Source organism: Papaver somniferum, chromosome 3, assembly GCF_003573695.1.
Source record: "Papaver somniferum cultivar HN1 chromosome 3, ASM357369v1, whole genome shotgun sequence".
NCBI lineage: Eukaryota > Viridiplantae > Streptophyta > Magnoliopsida > Ranunculales > Papaveraceae > Papaver > Papaver somniferum.
In genome coordinates, this window is record NC_039360.1 from 128,792,160 (window position 1) to 128,815,711 (window position 23,552).

General features: G+C 38.2%; 2 protein-coding genes across 4 annotated transcripts; both read left to right on the forward strand.

Moving 5' to 3' along the window:
• The first annotated feature begins 4,624 nt into the window (after window positions 1-4,624).
• LOC113357346 (NEDD8-activating enzyme E1 catalytic subunit-like) lies at window positions 4,625-8,292 on the forward strand. Its single transcript, XM_026600723.1, has 9 exons — window positions 4,625-4,851; window positions 4,944-5,107; window positions 5,979-6,181; window positions 6,378-6,610; window positions 6,702-6,764; window positions 6,845-6,901; window positions 7,027-7,148; window positions 7,420-7,537; window positions 7,751-8,292. The coding sequence occupies exons 1-9, from the start codon at window positions 4,747-4,749 to the stop codon at window positions 8,036-8,038; spliced, it is 1,353 nt and encodes a 450-aa protein (XP_026456508.1). The 5' UTR covers window positions 4,625-4,746; the 3' UTR covers window positions 8,039-8,292.
• A 350-nt stretch (window positions 8,293-8,642) lies between these two features.
• Window positions 8,643-10,767, forward strand: LOC113361623 (root phototropism protein 3-like). Of its 3 annotated transcripts, XM_026604810.1 has the most exons (5): window positions 8,643-8,856; window positions 8,941-9,010; window positions 9,107-9,212; window positions 9,330-10,228; window positions 10,321-10,767. In XM_026604810.1, exons 1-5 carry the CDS (start codon window positions 8,714-8,716, stop codon window positions 10,666-10,668), a joined length of 1,566 nt encoding a protein of 521 aa, XP_026460595.1. In that variant the 5' UTR covers window positions 8,643-8,713; the 3' UTR covers window positions 10,669-10,767. The 3 variants fall into 3 exon arrangements, with proteins under 3 accessions (XP_026460595.1, XP_026460594.1, XP_026460596.1); XM_026604809.1 differs by having other exon boundaries at window positions 9,107-10,228; XM_026604811.1 differs by having other exon boundaries at window positions 8,751-8,856; window positions 8,930-9,010; window positions 9,107-10,228.
• The last annotated feature ends 12,785 nt before the right edge of the window (window positions 10,768-23,552 follow it).

The window sequence follows — 23,552 nt, forward strand, 5'->3', positions numbered from 1 at the left end:
TACTTCTTGTAATACAACAACGTGACTCCGATTCGTTTGAGTGCAGTAGGAATTATTAAGAATGAAATAAAACTTTATTTGAATTTTAAAGAAAAACAAAGCAATATTAAACCATATTTTAAGAAAATATAATACTTACTTGTTATTTTTCTAATAAAATTATTATTTTATATATTTTTTGGGACTTATTAATGCTTAATATGAACTTTTAATATGTATTATTTTATGATTTTATCGAATTTATTATTTTAGCACTAAGGACCCAAGTCGGGACCAAGATATTTTCTAATTTTAACGAGAATATTATATTATCGAGAATTATTTAAAAAAAATACAGTAGTTGAAAATCAAAGAGGGGCTTTCCTAGGATGTTGGGGTAACCTTGATAGCATACATCGAGTGTGGCATGGATATCCTTATGCTTGGCAAGGTTATATAAGGGCCACTACTCAAAACCAATTCTAGAAGCAACGAGTTCTTATGATTGTTGGTTAATGGCATGATTGTTTTTTGGACTTCCAGGTTTAAATAATGACATCAATATTTTGCATGAATCTTCTTTGTTTGAAGAACTGAAGTATGAGATGACTCCAAGTGCAACTTTCTTAGCCAACAACAGTAATTATAACATGGGGAAGGCGGACAAACTGTGGTCAACTTTATTTCAAACTTACACTGAGATACCCCGAATACGTGAAACGACTCCAACTGCAACTTTTATCACCAACAACAGTAACTATAACATGGGGAAAGCGTACAAAATGTGGTCAAGTTTAGTTCAAACTTACACTGAGATACCCCAAACACGAGGAAAACTGTGATAAAAGGTATTTTAACCAGAAGAAGATGGGGTGTAGGAATTGTTAGAGCATTGCTCGGTCAAACTCGCATGCGTTGCTATCTCAAGCATGTTTGTCAATGTTAGTGATCAAAACTATAAGTCTTGATTTCTATCTTACTATAGATAAGGTCTCAGACTAGGATAAAAAGTGTAGTTGAGCTCAAGAACTCCATGGAAATCATCATACAAGACGAAGGACTACTCAAGGAACTGGTGGATCTTCATCGACTAAAAGGTATGTGGAGATATCACTCAAAAGTCTATCTACTCTATCTAATATTCTTGAGACAAAAGTCGTTTTGTTATATAGACTTTGATTATACACATTTGCTATTTCGAGTCGAGTTTATCTCGCCTATCTATTTCTCGAAATATGTGTTGGTAAGCTTTTGCTTTGCCAAGTTCATCTTTACCTAGTGACGAAAGTCATGTTATGTTTCAATCACTTTGAAAATTGCTCTGACGAAAAATGGTTTGTGAATAACAACTATATAACGTCCTTTGAGAATGTTTCAATGATTGAAATGAGAGTTTAAATTATATAACTATTGGTGGATATAAGCATTGTTGTGGAAACACATATATGTATAAGTCCTTATTCCTTGAACCGAAGTTTGCGAACTTTGTTGATCAAGAGAACTAGAATAGTGGCACGAGCTAAGTACGCGAACCCATTCCGCGAACTGGCGGAAGTTCTCGACCCGAGAAAATCTGCTGGAGTTTGTGAACTCCTCCCGGGAACTTAAGTCAGCGAACCCAGTCCGCGAACTTGAGTTGGTTATATCTAAAAACGATTGTTTGTGAACTTATTCATATTAATTAAGGAATGCTAAATGCAAACAGTGGCTATACAGTTTTGAACCGATTCGAGTGAATCAAATCGTTTTTGCTTCAATTGTGTCTTGTGTAGTTACATAAGATTTCCTTGCAATTGAACAACTCTCTAACTAGTTCATTTGAGTCATTTGAACTAGTTATGGTGAAGAAGAACATGGTTGATATGAAAGTGCTCATATCGCTAACTATTGGTTAATTATTGTTGAACCAACAAATGTTCATGTTTGGGTACGGTTACATAAACTCAAAATAATACATTTCATTTGTGTGTAACAAGCTAAGTTTTTGATCTAACGGTTGAGAAATATTAGCTTGAATCTAATCAGGTTTTCATCTAACGGTGAATATTAAATGCTTTGTTACCAAGCTAACATTGATTGTAAACCCTGATTTGAAAGACTATATAAGGGAGAACTCTAGCAACTGAGAAACCTAATCCCCACACCTTACGTGTGATACTATTTGTGTAAGCTAGAGTCCATTCTCCTTTAACCTTAGGTTTTCTTCTCTAAACCAGGTTAACGACTTAAAGACTTCATTGGGATTGTGAAGCCAGACTGATACTACTTTCTCGTACTTATGTGATCTGATTTTGCTGATTCTATCGTGTTGAGTACAATCGTAACGATGGCTTGAGATCTTTATCTCCGATAGGCAAGATAGAAAAGTAGTCACAAACATTTCCGTCTCATCTTTTGTGATTCCACAATATCTTTTTTCGCTGCGTCGATTAAGATTATTGTGAGGTGATTGATAATACTAGGATGTTCTTCGGGAATATAAGTCCGGTTTATCAATTGGTTCCTCTTCACCTTGATTTATCAAAAGACGGAACAAAAACTCGTAGGTATATTCGTGGGAGACGGATTTATCTATTACCGTAGACTTTTCTGTGTGATACAGATTTGTTTATTAAAGTCTTCGACATTGGGTCGTAGCAACTCTTAGTTGTGGGTGAGATCAACTAAGGGAATCAAGTACGTAGCATCTTGCTGGGATCAGAGACGTATGAGCATAACTGTACCTTGGATCAGTGTGAGATTTATTGGGGTTCAACTACAGTCCAGACCGAAGTTAGTTTGAAGTAGGATAGTATCTGTATTAGCTTAATACAATGTGTGTTCAATCTGGACTAGATCCCGGAGTTTTTCTGCATTTGCGGTTTCCTCGTTAACAAAATTCTGGTGTTTGTGTTATTTCTTTTCCGCATTATATTTTGTTATATTATTGAAATATCACAGGTTGTGCATTGTTCAATCAATTAGAATATCAGACCTTTTGGTTGTTGATTTAAATTGATTGACACTTGGATATTGGTCTTTGGTACCATCCAAGTTATCTCTCTAGTATTTGATAAAGACTCGGAGATTTCCATTTGCTTGAGTATATATCAAATCGAGAGATTGAGATATAAACTCTTTGATATACTTTTTATCTAGATTGAGTCTGACTGTCTAGTTGATTCTCTAGAAAGTATATTGGAGTTTGTTCATACAGATTGCTAATCGAAATATTGGGTGTGGTTGTTGTACCCCCGCCTTTTCAGGAATGATGTCGAATGAGCATTTTGAATTTTGAAGAGGAAGTTCCATATATTTGTGGATCATATCGTTCATTTAAACCAATAAAAATGATTAAGAATATGCTTAGATGCTGCATCATTTTGCATAATATGGTAATCGAGGAAAGCCGATGGGATACTAGCTAGACAAGTTATCCAGATAAAGATTTTAGGTAAGATGTTCAACCTGGTCCGTAAGAGAGTATAGAACGTCAATATAAAGAATTCAAAGCATAGGTTTATATTTAAGACTAAGGAAGATCTCACGGCACAGTTGAATTCGAAATAAGAAAACATCACATGATTTCATTTTAGTTATATAGTTATCATTTTTGTTATATTAAAGTAATTTGATTTGTCGTAATTTGAATTAAACAACCACTAAAGTTCAAACTAAAGAAAATACAAAAAAAAAAAAAAAAATACTAAGGATCACATAGAATTTGTAACTCGAGTTTCTTGTTCTTTTCCATTCCGCTCGAGCTTTTCATGTTGTAGTTTGAACATGTATAAACGAGTTATTACAACAAACATAACATTTTAAAAAAATCAATTTTAAAGTTGTAAACCCCTTTTTTTTCTTGATCTATACTTTATTTTAAAGTTGTTGTAAAAAAATTATACAAAATATAATTATTAAACAAAAAAAATCAATTAAACAATTTGAAATACACCTTGCCACATTAACTTTCAGTATCACCACTTTCTTTACAACAACTCATTTACATCATCAAAATTATTTAATTGTTCATGTCTTTGCTGATTGTATTAAAACGACCTGGAAACCCAACAACATCACAACATTTTAGATTTCCAGTTTTCTGGCGTAATTGTTCAAAGATATTCCCCATTATGTTGTTGTTGAGCACCATTGACAGGATCAAGCGTACACGTTGCATAACCTCTGCAAATAATTTTATCTTTATCCCCAATATATTTTGGGCTGCGAACTTTGGTGGTTGTTGAAGTATTTTATGTTTATGATGAACCTGCCATTTTTTTGAGGTATTTTTCTTCTAATTTGGATATTAAGAGTTTGGGATTAAAAGCGAAAGAAACCGTAAGAATTTTTTGGGGCAAAAGACATGATTTTAGAGTTTAAAATGGTTAAATTTATTGGTTCGGGATAGGCCAATAGTCTTAAGCGAGGACAATCTTCGTCTCAACATGAGACGAGTCACCTCCTAGACTTGGACGATCGGTTCAGGCCAATGCTGACCCTTTGTCCATCCTAATTGACCCTTTGTCCTGTCCATTATGACATACGGAAATGGGCAAATTTGCTCCTGGCCCACTCAACAGGATCGGAAAAAAGCCCTAACAAATACGACGGCACAGATTGTATAACATCAGTCTTGAGTTTATTAAGGTATCAAAAATATATATTGTAACCTTTCTCAGTGAAAATCATCAGAGCGTCAAACTTAAGCTATAGTCGGACAGAGCGAGCCAGAGAGAGGGAAAGAAATCGTCTTCTTCGTCAGGGTTTCTGCTACACAAAAAATCCATGGCGAACCCTGATTTCGAGAGTAATGCTAGATGGAGAGACCTTGATAAGCTTCTCCTAAGACCTGGTAATCTCGTCAACGAAAACTTCGAACCTGGTCCTCAGGTAATCTGCTAAACCCTTATTTGTTTAATTTTGTTGATCATATTCTTACTTCTACAGTTTGTTTAACTCTGATATTCTTCTTTCGGTTGTAGTTGAGGAGTGATCTACAAGAATATGCAAGGGTATTAGTAGTCGGAGCAGGTGGATTGGGTTGTGAGCTTTTGAAAGATTTCGCATTGTCTGGATTCAGAAACTTAGAAGTTATTGATATGGATCGTATTGAGGTTACTAATCTTAATCGTCAATTCTTATTCAGGTAACCCTATTTTTTTTTGTTTTGTTGAGATACAGACATTTGAAGTTTTTAAGATAGAAACCCTAGGATGAACGATAGAGCAAAACATTGTTGTCATTAACTAGGCGCAGAATGTCTGGATTCTTTGATACTTGAATGTTTGAACTCTTGTTAGTTTATGGTTACTGTTATTGTTAATTAAGGGTGTCCACGGGAATAGTGTTGTTGACATACTTGAGGATGTGAATGTTATTCACATGGAACAGTTTGCTGATTAGTCTTTTATTTGAACCTGTAAACCAGAAGTAAGATAGTAGGATTTTGGAACTATTGTATAGGTTTTGTTTTGGGGTTCCTTGATACGAGTGCGTAGCTGACTGTTGAACCTAACTCCTTTTGTTTTACATGCTGTTCACATTCTTGAGAATTTTAATTGTTTGAAAATGTCGGTGAACATGGGACAGTTTTACTAGTGAATGTGCTTCAGTTAAGGTGTTCTGTTCTGCATGTGTGAGCCCCCGTTTTTTTTTTAACATGTTGAGTTATCTCTAAGAACAATGTTGTTCACATTCTTGAGATTGTTCACAATGTTGTTCACATTCTTGAGAATTTAGATTGTCTGAAAACATCTGTTCGCATGGGATAGTTTGATCAATTATTGTGCTGTAGATTATTTGGTTTTTCCTTCAGCATTTCGGTTAAGGTGTTCTGTTCTTCATGCATGAGTAGTTTTACCAATTAGTGTGCTATAGATTATAGATTATATGGTTTTTGCTTCAGCATTTCGGTTAAGGTGTTCTGTTCTTCATGCATGAGCATGTAAGATGGATTGATGGATTGAAGTTGTTTATCACATTTCTCTTGATGGTGTTAATTATGAACCTTGGCGTAGGCTTCAAGATGTTGGAAGGCCAAAGGCTGAGGTTGCCGCACAACGAGTCATGGAAAGAGTTAGTGGTGTGAACATTGTCCCACATTTTTGCCGCATTGAAGATAAAGAAGTTGAGTTTTACAATGATTTCAATATTATTGCCCTCGGATTGGATTCTATCGAGGCTCGGAGCTACATAAATGCTGTAGCCTGTAGCTTTCTAGGTACGTCTACTTTACTTCTTTCATAGCGGTGAACTCAGCAACTTTCAGTGGTATTCTGATCCTTAGGTCTGCTTTCTTGTTTCGTAATTGATGAATCTCCAAATTACAAGTGTTATAGTTACACCTACTGCATACATTACTGCTCTCTGTATATTACCTTTAGTTGATGTAGTCTCCTTGGTTTTGGTTAATCTAGAATATGACTCTGAAGACAATCCAATTCAAGAGACTATGAAACCTATGGTTGATGGGGGAACTGAAGGTTTCAAAGGTCATGCAAGGGTTATTATGCCGGGTGTCACACCATGCTTTGAGTGCACCATTTGGCTGTTTCCTCCTCAAGTTAAATTCCCTCTATGCACATTAGCAGAAACCCCACGAACAGCTGCTCACTGTATTGAATATGCACATTTGATTAAATGGGATGAGGTAGTGTAAAATAGGTTCTCTCTTCCTTGTTCAATATTTGCTGGATAGTTTTTTAGTTCTGTCAGTGCCTTAAGATCAATATCTGTTTCAGGTAAACAGTGGGAAGGCGTTCGATGCAGATGACCCTGAACATATGCAGTGGATCTATTCAGAGGTTAGTAACCTGCATGATGATTTATTTATCATGTTATTCCTCTTGTTCTTCGACTTACCCTTTCTGAACATCCTGCACAGGCTACCAAGAGAGCTGAGCTTTTTGGCATTCCGGGGGTTACTTACTCTCTAACTCAGGTATATCGTATCCAAGTGATTTCATTCTCCTTGGTCCATCTCACTGTTTGGCTTTATTTACTAATTAACATTAACTACCTCTGACTAAACAATTAACCATTTTTTTTTCTTCTGCTGCTCCGTAGGGTGTTGTTAAGAACATCATTCCAGCCATTGCCTCAACAAATGCAATCATTTCAGCTGCGTGTGCACTAGAAGCCTTAAAACTTGCAACAGGGTGCAGCAAAACATTGTCAAATTATCTAACGTATGTCCAATTCTCTCTTACTTTAGTTTTTCAGTTTGGAAAGAGCTTTCTGAGGAATTAAGCGTAGTCTACAATGAAGATGATTTAACACAAAAAACAACGACATGAACAGAAATTGGAGACGATCTTTGCATATTTCTTGCATATTGAAAACCATGTATGCTTAGTTTTGCAAGTCAACAAAAGACCACTCACGTTAGTGGGGTTTTACTGCTTTAAAAGAAATATGTTGACAATCTTCATTTACCACACTCCTTTACATCTTTTGTAGGTATAATGGTCTTGAAGGCCTACACACTAAAGTGACCGAGTTTTTCAAGGATAAGGACTGTCTTGTGTGTGGTCCTGGCGTTCTTCTTGAGCTGGACACTTCAATTACATTACAAAAGGTTAGTTTATATATTCACTTAAACTGGTATTCTTAGCAGTATTTTCATTAGCTCAGCATTGTGTCATGTTTTTCTCAATGCTGGATTGATTAACATAAAAATTATTACTCTCATGAACTCTGAGTTCTCGTTAGATAAAATAAATCACTTCGTATGTCCCTGCAAGGACCAGATTTGGCTTTTGCTTATCTCGATTTATTATTGTGTCAACAGTTTATTGAACTTGTCGAGGAACACCCTAAGCTACTTCTAGCAAAAGCAAGTGTCACACACCGTGGCAAGAATTTGTACATGCAGGCTCCTCCAGTACTAGAAGAGATGACTAGGTCTAACCTGAATCTTCCACTTTACGATCTCATGGATAAAACCCCCAAGGATGTCATTCATATCACTGGTATGGTCAGCAAGAATGACAAGAAAACATCATGTCTGCGAAAACTGCGCGTGGTTTTTAAAGGAGTTGATGTTGTTACAGAGATGGATACAGCTGGTGGGGCTTGAGTTTTTATTACTCCCACCTACAAATTTAATTCTTCTACTTGGTCTAAACATTATTGTAAATGCTATAAGGAAGGCAAAAGGAATGTTTGGTACTTTTAAGTGTTGCTGCCAATCGGCAAATAGTTGGATTTTTTTTTTGGGTGACCGAGTTTAAAAAACTGCTTGGCAGATGTATTTGCTATTTTGGCCAACCTTGTTATGAAACAGCTACAACTTTCAGTTCTTCCTATGTGCAATGAAATTATTAATAGAAATACATGTGAATTGGATTACAAAAGTTGGTATACTGGTTAAAGAATTTTCTATGGCTGGTTTTTCTGGTAGATTATCAAGTCTGAAATGTGAACTCGAAAACTCTAGATTGGGGTCCGATGCACTTCATGAAGCTGTTTCTTTCAGCTTGTTCATCCGACCCCTGTTAGGGATAGTATTCAAAGAGGCTGTCCCCCGCCCCCCCCCCCCTTTAATTCCATAAATCAAGTACACACAACAGGCGTGGCCGATTCCAAACCATCATTTTTCAAACCAAGGCAGTAAGGCAATGATATTGGAGGTCCTTTATAGTTGCAGTACATGTATATTCCATCTACAGAGTCATAGTCCAGATCAAGGAGTTGGTACTTACGACTAAATTTTCCTTCGTAATCATGAATAACAAACAGTGACAAGAGCAAGATGTTCAATCAAGATACTCAGCCTAACAAGATGTTCTACCAAGATGCTCAGCCTCGCCGCAAAGTTAACCAGTGTGTCAGTTTCCCTTCCAACCAGCAAGATGCAACTGGAAGAACATCTCTAGAAAGAAGGAAAAACAGATGGTACTCTCTCATTCACTCGCTTGCTTACTCAAAATTTATGTAATAATAATGAAATTGATGCATGTGTTGTTAGATTCGTCGCAGGTTCATCCAGACAAACGTTACAAGTGATCTAATTATAAACGTAGAAGAGAATATCTTTCACTTACATAAGGTGAGTGCAGTGCGCTAATGAACTCAAAACGGGTGCTAGATATTGTAATTTGTTTCGCGATGACTGAAACTTTAATCTCGGCTTTCTTTTGTTTAGGTGCCGATGGTTTCAAAAAGTGTATATATAAACAAATTGGTGTTTGAAGGAAGAAACGACGGAGGAAGAAATTCTGTTCTCAGCATCAACATAGAAAACCTTCCTGGTGGTAGTCTTATGCTTGAATTGATAATAAGATTTTGTTATGGTTTACCGATCAATCTTAATGTAACTAACGTTGCGCCACTCTACTGTGCGGCACATATCTTGGATATGAATGAAGATTTTGAACAAGGTAACTTGATTTCGAAAACAGAAACTTTCTTTAGCTTTATCATATTCTCTTCATGGAAACACACAATTCAGATTTTAAAGAGTTGCGAGACTATTCCTTCATTGCCTAAAGATTTGAAACTCGAGAAACGCTGTACTGAATCACTAGCTTGGAAGGCGAGTTTAGAAACTAAATCTATTTACAAAGTTGAGAATATGCACAATTCTGATACGACGAGATGTAAAGAAAATATGCCCGGAGGTTGTGACTCTATGGATACGGAAACATGGTGGTTTGAAGATGTATCCGTTCTTAGAGTCGATCATTTTGTTGGGTTGATAAATGCAGTTAAAAGGAAGAACATGAGATTCAAACTGGTTGGATCATGCATTGAATACTGGGCTTTGAAGAGGCTCCCGTCGATGGCGAAACACGGGTTTGGTTTAAAAGAAAAAGACGTTCAAAGAGTTACAATCCGAAGTTTGATTGAGATACTTCCTGTTGAGGAAAATTCAGTTTCTTGCAGCTTCTTACTCCACCTTCTGAAAGTTGGTTTAATACTCGATATCGATCCTGAATTAACAAGACAGGTGGAAAGTAGACTAGTTTTGATGCTAGAAAAATGTTGCACAGAAGATCTCACTGTAAGAAATTACAGTGATAACCAAGGCATTTACGATGTTGACATAGTCGTTAAGGTGGTGAAAGCTTATGAAACACATTACACGAGTAATTCAACATCTAGAATATATGTGGTTGCTTCACTTGTGGATGAATACCTAATGTCAGTTGTTGCTAAAGACGATCAGCTCTCAGTGAAGACTTTCCTGTCCCTCGTTGAAGCATTGCCTAAAAATGCACGTGTCTACGACGACAAACTCTACACTGCAATGGATATGTATCTCAAGGTATGGTTTAAATTTCACTTGCATTTTCGTTCTCAATCAATTTTCACTGGAAGAAAATATCTGAACTACCATGTCTCGTGTGTGGTTTGCAGTCACACCCTACATTGACAGAAGAGGAAAGAAGCGGTATTTGTAAATTCTTGCAGTATGATAAGTTATCAAAAGAAGCCAAAAATCATGCCATGAACAACGACCGGTTGCCGTTGAAAGTGACAATTAAATTTCTTCTTTTAGAACAGCTAAATATGACGTCGAATTTCGTAAGGACAAAATCTCAAGCTATTGCGAGAAGAGAATTAGCAAAAAGATGGGAGAAGGCACAAAAGGAGATTGCTTTTATGAAGGATGAGATGGAGAAGATGAAGATACAATTCAATGACTTGAAAAAATGTGGTGGAACCCTGAGGAACAAGATGGGATTGTACTTGGAATCTTTGTAACAATTGTTGGCTTTGTACTAGTAAATTAGTTTCTTTAAATTATATGCTTCTTTAAGGACTTAAAAGAGTATCTATAACAGCTTAAAAATGTTGTCCATACTAGAGAATAAATCGTGCCTCTGACCTGTCAAGTTTAGCTAATTTATCTTTGCAAAAATTCTGTAAATTACAATTTACCTCTATATAACGATCTATTTTGTTCAAAGGAAGATGACATAGAAGTAATTCCATATTTAAGTGCAATAGGCATAATATTATACTTAGCATAATATACTCGACTAAAAATTTCATTCTCGGTGAATTCTTAGCAGGATTTAGTTCAATGCCAATATAATGTCATTGGAATGGTATGAAGAATGTGATTAGATATCTAAAAAAAAAACTACTGACGTGGGTTTATTTTATCCCTATGAGGACTACAAAGGAAATTGCAACCTTTACAAGGAAACCCCAAATAATATTTTGCTTGGAACGCGCGATTGGCGAATAAAGGAAAAGGACAAAACCTGGATTTAAATATCAAATCAGGGTCACCCCTTATCTATGTATTTTACTTAATTCCTAAACTAATCAGGTTTAATGATTAATTATAATTAGTAAATTCATAAGATTATTTGATAAATGATTAGTGTGTATTTTTATTTGTATTTGGGTGAGTGAGGTGAGAGTAGAAGGAGGGAAAATTTTTGAGAGGGAACTTTTTTTGGTGGAAATGGAGGATGATTGTGAAGAGAGAATTTCTGCTGAATCTTTAGATCAACTACAACAAGGAGCATATGTTGAATCTTCTGCTAATGACAACAACTTACAATTGCAATTATGTGTGGAACCAACACCCTTGGATCATGATTTTTATGAGCATGAAGTGCTTCGTGAAGAACCAACCCAAGAGAGTAAACTAGTTCAACATACAAGCACTCCAAATACTCAGGTAAAGGTGCCAATGTGTTGAAAATTTAATTTTTCTTCTTCTTTGAATCCACCATTGTTGCAGCTGAAATAGCTCGGTGCCGGCATGGACGTAGTATGAATACAATGCCGGCAGTGCCATTACCGGCATGGTATTCATATTACGTCCATGTCGGCCAACAATATCCCCCATTTTGAAATGCAAGCCGGCATTGTATTCAACCGAAAAAACCGTGTCGGTACAAAAGTTACTTTTTACCTACCATGGAATATTCTACGGAATATGCTACCGACATGGTTCAATTCTGACGTTACCATGCCGGCACCGCTTAAAAAACATACAGAAAACAGTGTCTTCCAAAGCTAAATATCGGCGTGGTTTTATAAATAAAAGACCACGTCGGCACAGCGTACCGGCATGGAACCATTGATCACGAGCATGCCGGCACCCTTATTTCCGGCATTGATTTCAAATGAAATTTCTATGCCGGAAGCGTTTCGAATTTGGTCTTCATTTTCGGCTTAGTTCGACCATGCCGGAACCTTGGTCGAGCATGCCGGAAGTGTGGTCCGTCATAGTATTTTAATATTTTTTGAAACTAATTTGTTTTCTTTTCATTTGATCCTTAGGTTGTGACATATATTGATCCAACAAATGCAAGACCGCTTGGTCGGGATACGTCGGAATACTATAAAATGCCTCTGGTATGTTACGAAAGAATACTTTTCGCCTAGTATCTTGAACTTTAATAATGGATTGCTTGTAATGAACCTTATGATCTCCCATTGTTGTCCTTATGTAGGGAATAAAATCTCCAGAGGAAGCAATTGCTTGGGCAAAAGAGACAGCTCGTAAGAACATGTGTGTGTTGGTGAGGAATATCCAAGGTTCAAAGATCCGTTTTGAGATGATTTGCGAGAGAAGTGGGGGTATACAAGGAGAAGAATAGCCACAAGAGAAAGGCTTATGTATATCCAAAGAAGACTAATAGGGTATACAAGACTTGTACGAGGAAGGTGTTGATGGTGGTTTTTAGTATAGGGTGAAAACTGTAAAAGTATGTCTACCTGACTCGGCATCAGAAGTCGTAGACCCTGATATATTTATATTCCACAAGGAATTTGAAGAATATATCAAAATCTGATGAGTGCCTATGTCTCTCTTCATATTATATTGAAACTCAAGCTCCTAGATGAATTGTTCACTAGTATAGAGACTAATGAGTATTTAAGCTCCTAGCCGCATTACTCACTAATGTCAGAGCCTGCCGAGTACTTATTTTATGCTATGTTCCCTAGCCGAGCTCTTGATGTTGACATGACATGACAATTAGTGTTCGCAACTAAGTAGCATGAATTTCCCGAAATGTCAGGATTGAGGTACGCATAGAAGTACTCAATTAGAGGCACGCAAAGTTATGCTGCCCTCTGAAATATAATTAGTGATTTTGTATGAACGCACAAAATTCACCAGAAATTGATTGATTTTGTGCCAGCCCACAAAATCCAATATTTCTAAACCTAATTTTACTAATTTACAAAAATTAGGTCTTTTTTGCGGCCTGCGCAATATCTCGAACCTTATTGGTCGAGACCAAACCTAGGTAAGCTAGGAAATTGATCCCCCATGGACTACTAGGAGCAAAATCCTACCAAAAGTAGAAAACAAGAAATAAAAGAGAAAATGCGGCAAATAAAAGCAGCAGATAAAGGAAACGCGGCCACACCACTTGGATGGCCGGTTTGCCCTAGCAAGCACTACGCGTGGATGGCCGGCCGCGCCCCATGTTAATGCTTGCTGGTCCCTCTTTTCCTACCGACCAATCAGATCACTCCAAAAGCACCACACACACTTTTAAATAAAGTTGGAAGTTGGTTGGTAGACGCACCTAATTCCTCAAGGAATCTAATATAGGCTTCCCATGTCAGTCTTAAAACGATCACGACCGTACGTTTTGGCCGGCCAATTTATCAAGTCTAGCCACCTCCTAACGTGGTCGGACAAGCACCATCAGGCACACTAGCGGGCCCACTAATTCTTAGGCCAATCGAAATCCTTCCCACTCGTAAGCGGAGCCACGAAACGATTACCCAAAGTGGGTTGGCCGCGTAAGTTACAAAATCCTAATTTATGCTAGCAGCAGTATATTCTGCCGCAAAACTATCTTGGCCGCCCAACTTCGCCAACCAAATTGACCGGTCTAAATTCAATCTCAATCAACGGACAAGGTGCGGATACGCTCACCAGCGGCCCGGCTATTGTGTTGGCCGATCGAATAGCTCCCAACACGCGGCTAACACCAAAAACCGTTAGCCCCGAAATAGGTTGGCCACACGGCTATTAAACCATAAATTGAATTAATGGCAGTATGTAACTGCCACAAATCATCTCGGCCGTCCAACTTCGCTAGCCGAATCAACCGACCTAGATCTAATTTTAGGGGACCAATGAGATGTCGCCGTGATCACCGGCCACCCCTCTTCCACAAGGAACAATCGACCAAGCCGCGACCTGTCTATATGGCTCCTAAACGATCACCCAAAAATGGCTAGTCGCGCTGCCAATAGGAATTTTAATAAATTCATCAATCGCCATTATATGCCGCAAATCATCTCGGCTGCTCAACTCCGCTAGCCGAATTGACCGGCCTAGATCAAATCTTAGGCGACCAATAAGATGTCGTCGTGGTCGTCAACCGTCACTCTCCTATAAGGACCGATCGGCCTACCTTTGGCGCGCATAAATGGTTCCCAGCAGCTTCTCGAAAATGGTCGATCGTGCTCCTTTTAAGACATTGGGCTCCGCGACTAACTTAAACAAGCCTTACACAACGATGTTTCATAAGCATCGGTTATTTTAAGCCGCTTTCTTAAAAGCGATACATTATATGCACCGATTAAAAACGATGTTTTACAAATATCGAGTTCACAAATAATTTAATTATTTGACCTAAAAAACATTACATGCTATTTCTTGCGGCAAGTCTCATGACTTGAATCCTAACATATGACCTCCCGCCGCCTAGCTTGCGCGTGATTGGTCAAATAGCTAGGTCTTGCAAGCAAGACTCACTCAACAACTTTCTACATATTTTCCATGAAAATACTCGAGACATCATGTCACAAACTGGGGGATGTTCATCAGGGTATTATTCTGGCGGTCCACATGCCCATTATAAGAAAGTGTCAGGAAAGGCGGATAGTTAATGGCTGCAGAGAAGTAGTGGGTGTACACCAACCCGTCTTCCCTCATTGAAAGACATGGTTTTCAACATTTTCCAAAATCCCACTTCTCCATCACTCAACTACTCCCACTTCCTATGAGATCAGGGTGCGTTCAACTATGACTTATATAAATAGGTTTTCAACCTATTTTAATCAATAACGGTTATCGACACAAGTATCCAGAAAACACCAAAGAACTGATAATTTACATTATGTAAGCAAGTTCCACATTCTGATACAAGTCATAAAACAACCACACCTTCAGAGTTAACCATTCTGATCTCAACACCTTCTTCGCTTCCCTCCCTAAGATCAACCATTCTCCTTCATTTTGTGACCGAAGCAAGAGTGGAATGGCCATTTATTGGTTTAGGCCAGAATTGTACAGGTTGATCTCTTGAATCTAAAGTAATCCCATGCAATGCATTGTTTAGGGTTTAGATTCGTTTCTCGGCGGCACACCCAAATTTACCATTTCCGGCAGAATCAGTTTTTACCCCAAAACAAATGGATAATTGCCCCTTTAAGCTTGTATTCCATTTAAGAGACAAGAACAAGGAATATGATTGTACGGTGTGGTTCGGCCGTCACAACCACCCGGATCCGGAAGATTTTGTTGGTCACTCCATAGTTACGAAGCTAAAACCTCATGAAATGGAGGATGTAAAGAGATTGACCAAAGCATGTATCAAACCAAAATAAATTCCCAGGGGATTCAAGAAAAAGGATCGGACGAACTGTCTTCTCTAAGTACAATTCGTTAGAGCACTGCTCGGTCGAACTCGCATGCGTTGCTATCTCAAGCATGTTTTTCAATGTTAGTGATCAAAACTATAAGTCTTGATTTCAAATATACTTATAGCTAAGTCTCGGACTAGGATAGAAAGTGTAGTTGAGCTCTAGACTCCATGGCGATCATCATACAAAGACTAAGAACTACTCAAGAAACTGGTGGAACTTCATCGGCTAAAAGGTATGTGGAGACTTGAACTTATCTATCACTCAAAATTCTATCTACTCTATCTCCTATCTTGAGACAAAAGTCGTATTGCTATATAGACTATGATTATACACATTTGCTATTTCGAGCCGAGTTTATCTCGCGTATCTATTTCTCGAAATATGTGTTGGTAAGCTTTCGCTTTGTCCAAGTTCATCTTTACTAGTGACGAAAGTCATGTTAAGTTTCAATTACTTGAAAATGGCTTTGACGAAAAATGGTTTATGAATAACAACTATACAACGTCCTCTAAGAATGTTTCAATGATTGAAATGGGAGTTTAGAATATATAACCATTGTTGGATATAAACATTGTGTGATAACTCATACATGTATAAGTCCTTATTCCTTGAACCAAAGTATGCGTACTTTGCTGATCAGGAAAACCAGAACTAAAGTCCGCATACCAGTACGCGCACCATCGGAAGTTCACGTCCCGTGAAAATCTGCTGGAGTTTGTGAATTGAAAACAAACTTATTCCGGGTACTTAAGTCCGCGTACTTAAGTTGGTTATTTTCTAAAAACGGTTATTCGTGAACTTAAACTTATATAAACTAAGGAATGCATATTTGCAAACCGTGGCTATAAAGTTCATGAATCGATTCGAGTGAATCAAATCGTTTTTGCTTCGATTGTGTCTTGTATACTTCTATAAGATCTAAGCAATTGAACAACTCTCTAACTAGTTCATTTGGGTCATTTGAACTAGTTATGGTAAAGAAGAATATGGTTGATATGAAAGTGCTCATATGGCTAACCATTTGGTTAACTATTGTTGAACCAACTAAATGTACATGTTTGGGTACGGTTACACAAACCAAAAAACGTGCATTTCATTTATGTGTAACAAGCAAAGTTTCGATCTAACGGTTAAAAGATATTAGTTGAATCTAATCAGGTTTTCATCTAACAGTGAATATTGAATGCTTTTGTACCAAGGTAACTTAGATTGCAAATCCTAATTTGAAAGGATAAATAAAGGAGAACTTTATCAACTGGGAAACCTAATCCCCACACCTCCTGTGTGATACTGGTTGTATAAGCTAGAGTCAATCTCCTTTAACCTTAGGTTTCTACCGAGACCTTGTAGGTTAACGACTTGAAGACTTCGTTGGGATTGTGAAATCAGACCCAACTATTTTCTTTGTAGTTGCGTGATCTGATCTTGTTGTTTCTATCGTAATAAGTACAATCGTAAGATTGACTTGAGATTGATTTCTCCGATAGGCAAGATTAAAAGAAGTCACAAACATCTTCGTCTCATCGTTTGTGATTCCGCAATATCTTCTTTCGCTAGTCGATTAAGATTATTATGAGGTGATTGATAATTCTAGGCTGTTCTTCGGGAATATAAGTTCGGGTTATCAATTGGTTCCTGTTCACCTTGATTTATCAAAATACGGAACAAAAACTCGTAGGTATTTCTTTGGGAGACAGATTTATCTATTACTGTAGACTTTTCTGTGTGATACAGATTTGTTTATTAAAGTCTTCGACTTTGGGTCGTAGCAACTCTTAGTTGTGGGTGAGATCAGATAAGGGAATCAAGTACGTAGTTTCCTACTGGGATCATAGACGTAAGGAGCGTAACTGTACCTTGGATCAGTGTGAGATTGATTGGGGTTCAACTACAGTCCAGACCGAAGTTAGTTTGTAGTAGGCTAGTGTCTGTAGCGGATTAATATAGTGTGTGTTCAATCTGGACTAGGTCACGGGGTTTTTCTACATTTACGGTTTCTGGTGTGATTCTAAGATTGCACACAATACACTTGCAAGTATACAAGGTCAAGATTTGTAATAAAAGGGTGAGTAGGGGTTTGTCCACAGGGAGAGGAGCATATAAGAAGTTTTCCTAGGCTAATAAGAGTGGCAATGCACTAAGGCAGTGAGCAAAACATGTAAATGATATGAACCAAGGCTTGGAAAGTAAAGCAGCAAAGAAACAGCTAAAAGAAGCAGCAAATAACCAAGGCTTGGAAGCCAAGGGCAGGGTGAGTTCAGTGCACTGACTTCAGTGCACAGTAGCTACAAAGTGCAAGAAAATGAAAGGCAAGAAAAGTAACTGAAATACAAGCATACAGGACTGAAAAATAAAAGTGACTGAAAGGGGATTGGTGGGTAAGCCAAGGCTTATGATCCACCTTGTGTCCTAATCAAGTGGCATGTTTCTAGGTTATGATCATTCCTAAGCATACAACTAGAAATGAAAGAACACCAACTTGCTCACTAGTCTACCCCTAGCATTGGCTGTCTTTTGACAGTACAGCCAATCACAGGCTCTATGAACATTGGCATCTCTCATTTGCACAATCAAAACACAGCAACAGGAAGTAACTATCCTAGCTCATTCACACTTGACAGTGCACAAGGCTTCACTGAGCCTTGGCCTGAAGCTGATTAGCTCATGCTAACCATGAGTAAAACATTCACATTCATCATATATATAATTAAACACAAATTGCAACATATCAGATAACTACAAACATAAGCAATTTCAACTGTCACTGATAAGCACTGAAATTTGAAGTTCATAAAATTGTAGCAAATTCTCTACTGGCTAGTCCAGAGAGGTATACAGTGTCCCCTACACTTCAAAACACCATTTATACCCATACACATTTTTGGTTTTCCCCAATTTTCCCCAAAATCAGTAGAACTAGGGTTTGGTGAAATTGATTTACCTACTGTTGATGAGATACTCTCGCTCCATCTCGTCGACCCAATCTTCTCCTGCTTCTCTCGTTCCTCTCGAGCTCCAATTGATGCTTTAATCATCATTATATCCCCAATTTCTCACCTAGGGTTTCAGGCAGAGATGAGAAATTGAGGTTATTAGTGATGTAAAGAGATGGTACGTGATGGGTTTAGGTAGAATAGAGTTGGGGAGAAATAGTGGAGTGATTTGGGGTGAGGTGGTGGTGATGGAGACGGACATGGTGGTGGTACGGGGCATGGCGGTTCTGCAGAGGGGGTGATGGAGGAGATGGTTCGATGGAGAAAGGGAAGGGTGCGTTTGTTTGAGGTGTAGGTGCTCGGTCGCTAGGGTGTGAGGCGAGTGTATCGAGTTTGATGATCTGCGACGCTGAGCCGTGGGATAGGGAGATGAAAGATCAATCGGACGGTGAGATGAAGTGAAGCTTGTAGCGACCGCTGGATTTTATACAACAAAACGGCCTAGATGGGTTAGGTGTTGTAGTGTAGGCGGAGATATCAAACGTTGATGAACAGCAAGGGAGCGACCGTTGGATTCAACTACCATCTAATCTGAAGGCTTGGAATTTCAGCGCTGTGGTGCTTGGCAGAGACTTCAGATTTTGATGCTCTATGAAGGAGCGACCATCGGATGCTTCTGGAACTGATCTGACGGCTGAGAACGGAGGCGCTTTTGTGTGTAGAAAATGAGGTTGTGCGCACCATTCTTCGCGGCTTCCTTGCGTAATTTCTCCCGGCTTTTCACTACTTTTTGCTCTTTTCGCTCCGCGACTCATCCGAACTTTATTTATTACCTAAAAATGCAAAATTAATTAATAAAAATTTATTCTTGAAAACAATGAAAATACAGAATATGGGATAAAATGTAGAATTAATGCACAAAAGATGAGTTAAATGCCAACAAAAAGGGATAAATATATACAATATTTGGCACTCATCAAATACCCCCAAACCTGAATTTTACTTGTCCTCAAGTAAAACAAAACTAAGGAAATCCTAACTATACCACTGTCGCTGGTCTCTCGAATGCATTTAGCGTATGCACTAAGCCTTTTAAACCACTAAGTGTCCCTAGTGGACGAGTTGAAGTCTCGTGAAGGTTTACCAGAGTACCTACAAACTAGGTCAAAATATAAGCTCAGATTCCATCAAACGTGACATGTGCAAAACAGTTAAGCTCACAGCAAAATGGAGATGTCAATCTAGCTATCGAAGGCACAATCCTAGCACTGATAACAAAAAAACATGTGATAAGAGTGTAAAGTGTATCTACACATGTGTAAAGAAAGATCTGAAGTCATGACTACTAATCACCAAGAGATAGTTTCTCAGGCTAAGAACTGAGGTCGAAATCTAGCTAGCTGTCCGGACTTTACGAGAATTGTGAATGAGTTGGAGGTATTTCACAATTACTCGCGTTGTACATCAATGGCATACACCCTCCTTGCTTATTACAACAAACAACAAAAGATGACTTTACATGACTCTTATTTACATTGACTATCTCTTTTTATTTTTGGAACAAGAGATGATGGAATTGATAAATACTTGATTTTTTTGTATTTTTCTGATATTTTTTTTTTTTTTTTTTTTTTTTTTTTTTTTATTTTTTTTTTTTTTTTTTTTTTTTAAGGAAACACTTTTGATACATACAAAAGGAAACAAAAATTACATGACACTTTGCAAGAGGTAGCCCTTTTTGATGCACCCAGTTAAATTCGATGGTTGTCTTTCTTAATGTAACCTCCACCTTCTATCCCAACCAACCAAAGAACAAGCTAGTCCAGTTTCGTTCAGTATTCTAAAGTGATTGGCAATCGTAACTTCCTATCAAACACCTTGAAGATCGAGGCCATACATGTATTGGTAGATCGTGCGCGTGCAAATTTTTATCACTATGTGAATTGTGCTAGAATCAGGGTGCCTAAATATCTAGACTAAGACTCCTAATAAAAATACATATTTGCACAAGAGTCAACATTTCAAGGTAAATGAGCTCCATTTTATGATTTTTCATTTTTAATTTTTTTGAATTTTTTTAATTTTTTTGGAATTTTTCAATTTTTTCAAAAGAAGAAGGAGTTCGTTTTCAATTATAGCAAATTATCATGGTATCTACTCTATACCCCCAAACCTAAACTAAACATTGTCCTCAATGTTTCAAAATATGGAAAGAATTATAAAACAATATATGAAGAGGAACATGCTTGAGTAGAGTAAAAGGAGAGAGAATACCCGATTGTACGGTGGCAGCTCGATTAAAACTCCGTTATTCAAGGCAAAAATCCATCATATTAGCAGTCACAATGGATGAGCACAAAATATACACAAAAGGAAATTTAACTAACACATTATCTACAAGAAAATTTGGTTTTTAATGGGATTGGACTTTTTGGAAAAAATTTGGTTTTGTTGGGAACATTTGGTTTTGATGGGAAAACGAAAAATTTTGGTTTTTAGGGAAATTTGGAAAACTTTTGGTTATTTAGGGAAAGAGTGGACCAGTTTAGTCCACATAGACTGGGTCCTCCAGGTCGGTTGTTTCAATGTCGGGTGGAAATGGCTCAAGGAATGGCTTTAATCTCTGCCCGTTGACTTTGAAAACGTTCTTGTTGGAGACATCCTCCAGCTCTACAGCTCCATGAGGAAAAACTGTGCGTACTAGGTACGGACCCTTCCATCTGGAACGCAGTTTTCCTGGAAAAAGATGTAATCGGGAGTCATACAGCAAGACTTTCTGACCAGGAGTGAAGGATTTGCGTAGAATACGCTTGTCATGAATATCTTCATCTTCTGCTTGTACAGCTTGGCACTGTCATAAGCCTCATTTCTCAATTCTTCCAACTCGTTGAGTTGAAGTTTCCGTTGAATTCCAGCTTCGTCCAGAGAGAAGTTCAGCTCTTTGATTGCCCAGTAGGCACGATGTTCTAATTCCACAGGTAGATGGCACGGCTTTCCATACACTAGACGATAGGGGGACATGCCAATTGGTGTCTTATAAGCTGTTCTATAGGCCCACAAAGCATCATTCAATCTCAATGACCAATCTTTCCTGGACGGGTTGACCGTCTTCTCCAGAATGTGCTTAATTTCCCTATTAGACACTTCCACTTGTCCACTAGTCTGAGGGTGGTACGGAGTAGCAACCTTGTGAGTTATGCCATACTTGCGTACTAAAGACTCAAAGTACTTGTTACGAAAATGTGAACCGCCGTCACTGATGATAGCTCTAGGGGTACCAAAACGTGAAAATATGTTCTCCTTTAGAAATGAAAGTACCACCTTGTGGTCATTTGTTCTGGTTGCTATGGCTTCTACCCACTTAGAAACGTAATCAACTGCGACTAGGATGTACAACTTGCTGTCAGACATGGGAAATGGACCCATGAAGTCTATCCCCCAAACATCAAAAATCTCCACAATCAAAATGGGGTTATAACCGGAAAAGCCATCTAGAAAACAGTAGTGACTGTGTCCAGACACACGTTCTAGCATTTGGTCAATGAAAGGGAGCGGGAAGTGATCCTTCCTTGTTACTGTGTTCAACTTCCTGTAGTCGATGCATACTCGCCATCCTGTGATTGTACGAGTAGGGACTAATTCATTCTTGTCGTTCTGAACAACAGTAATGCCTGACTTCTTAGGCACAACTTGAATGGGACTAACCCATTTGCTATCGGGAATTGGGTATATGATACCCGCATCAAGTAGTTTCAGGATCTCTCCTTTGACTACATCTCTCATGTTAGGATTAAGTCTCCTTTGCATTTCCCTCGATGGTTTGGCATTCTCTTCAAGGTTAATGTGGTGCATGCAAATGGTGGGACTAATTCCTTTGAGATCTGAGATGGTCCATCCTAAGGCCTCTTTGTGTTCCTTAAGTACTTCTAAAAGCTTACTTTCCTGTTCCGTGTCTAAACATGGAAATAATGACAGGTAAAGTATCAGAAGAACCTAGGAATGCGTACTTCAACGTACTAGGCAATGTTTTCAATTCAAGCTTGGGTGGCTCAACAATGGATGGAATAAGCTTGGAATCAGAGAAAGGGTGGTTCCACTTCATATTTCCTTTCAGTGACGTCCATTTGAGGTACAGATTCGAGCAGAGATAGGACGTCACTACAGTATGCATCATCATAGAATCAGGGTTAAAGTTCTCCATACATGCTTGAAAGGGGTCGACGGATAGAATGTTAGTCAACGAATCTTGCATTAATCCTTCAATCATATTAACTTCATGCACATCATCATCATCAAGATTCACAGGTTGTTGACTAATATCGAACACATTCAATTCTACCGTCATGTTACCAAAAGACAGTTTAACACTCCATTCCGACAGTTGATGATCGCGTTGGACGTAGCCAAGAAAGGACGTCCTAAGATGACAGGAATGTGACAGTCTGGGTTTTGTACAGGTTGAGTGTCTAAGACAATGAAGTCTACGGGAAAATAGAATTTGTCAACCTTGATCAAAACATCTTCCACCACTCCACGAGGAATCTTGACAGATCGGTCTGCCAGTTGTAGAGTGATAGATGTTGGTTTCAACTCCCCAAGACCTAACTGCTCATAAACAGAATATGGCAGTAGGTTAACACTTGCACCTAGGTCTAATAACGCTTTATTGACCGTGTGTTCTCCTATAGTGCAAGAAATTGTTGGACATCCTGGATCCCTAAACTTGGGTGGAGTTTTGTTCAGAATGATGGAACTCACCTGCTCAGCTAAGAAAGCACGTTTTTGCACATTGAGCTTGCGCTTTTGAGTACACAAGTCTTTGAGGAATTTGGCATAAGCAGGGATTTGCTTGATTGCTTCAAGAAAAGGAATGTTGATGTTGACTCTCTTGAACAGATCTAACATCTCATTGTAATGGGTACTTTTCTGTTGATAGATCAATCTTTGAGGAAATGGGCAACAGGAAGATGAGTTGGCAAAGGGACATTCACAGCAGTAGAATTGTCAGATTTTCCAACTTGCTCAGATTCTTTGGTTTTCTGGGGTTGTGGAGACAGTGGAATTTGTATCAGATTC

Bases quoted from the DNA above. Each gene is read 5' to 3' on its own strand.
- LOC113357346 (XM_026600723.1), top strand. From the start codon at position 4,747: ATGGCGAACCCTGATTTCGAGAGTAATGCTAGATGGAGAGACCTTGAT. The intron at 5,108-5,978 runs GTAACCCTATTT...ACCTTGGCGTAG, and splicing joins AATCGTCAATTCTTATTCAG to GCTTCAAGATGTTGGAAGGC. The intron at 6,611-6,701 runs GTAGTGTAAAAT...TATCTGTTTCAG, and splicing joins ATTTGATTAAATGGGATGAG to GTAAACAGTGGGAAGGCGTT.
- LOC113361623 (XM_026604809.1), top strand. From the start codon at position 8,714: ATGTTCAATCAAGATACTCAGCCTAACAAGATGTTCTACCAAGATGCT. The intron at 8,857-8,940 runs GTACTCTCTCAT...GATTCGTCGCAG, and splicing joins GAAAGAAGGAAAAACAGATG to GTTCATCCAGACAAACGTTA. The intron at 9,011-9,106 runs GTGAGTGCAGTG...TCTTTTGTTTAG, and splicing joins ATATCTTTCACTTACATAAG to GTGCCGATGGTTTCAAAAAG.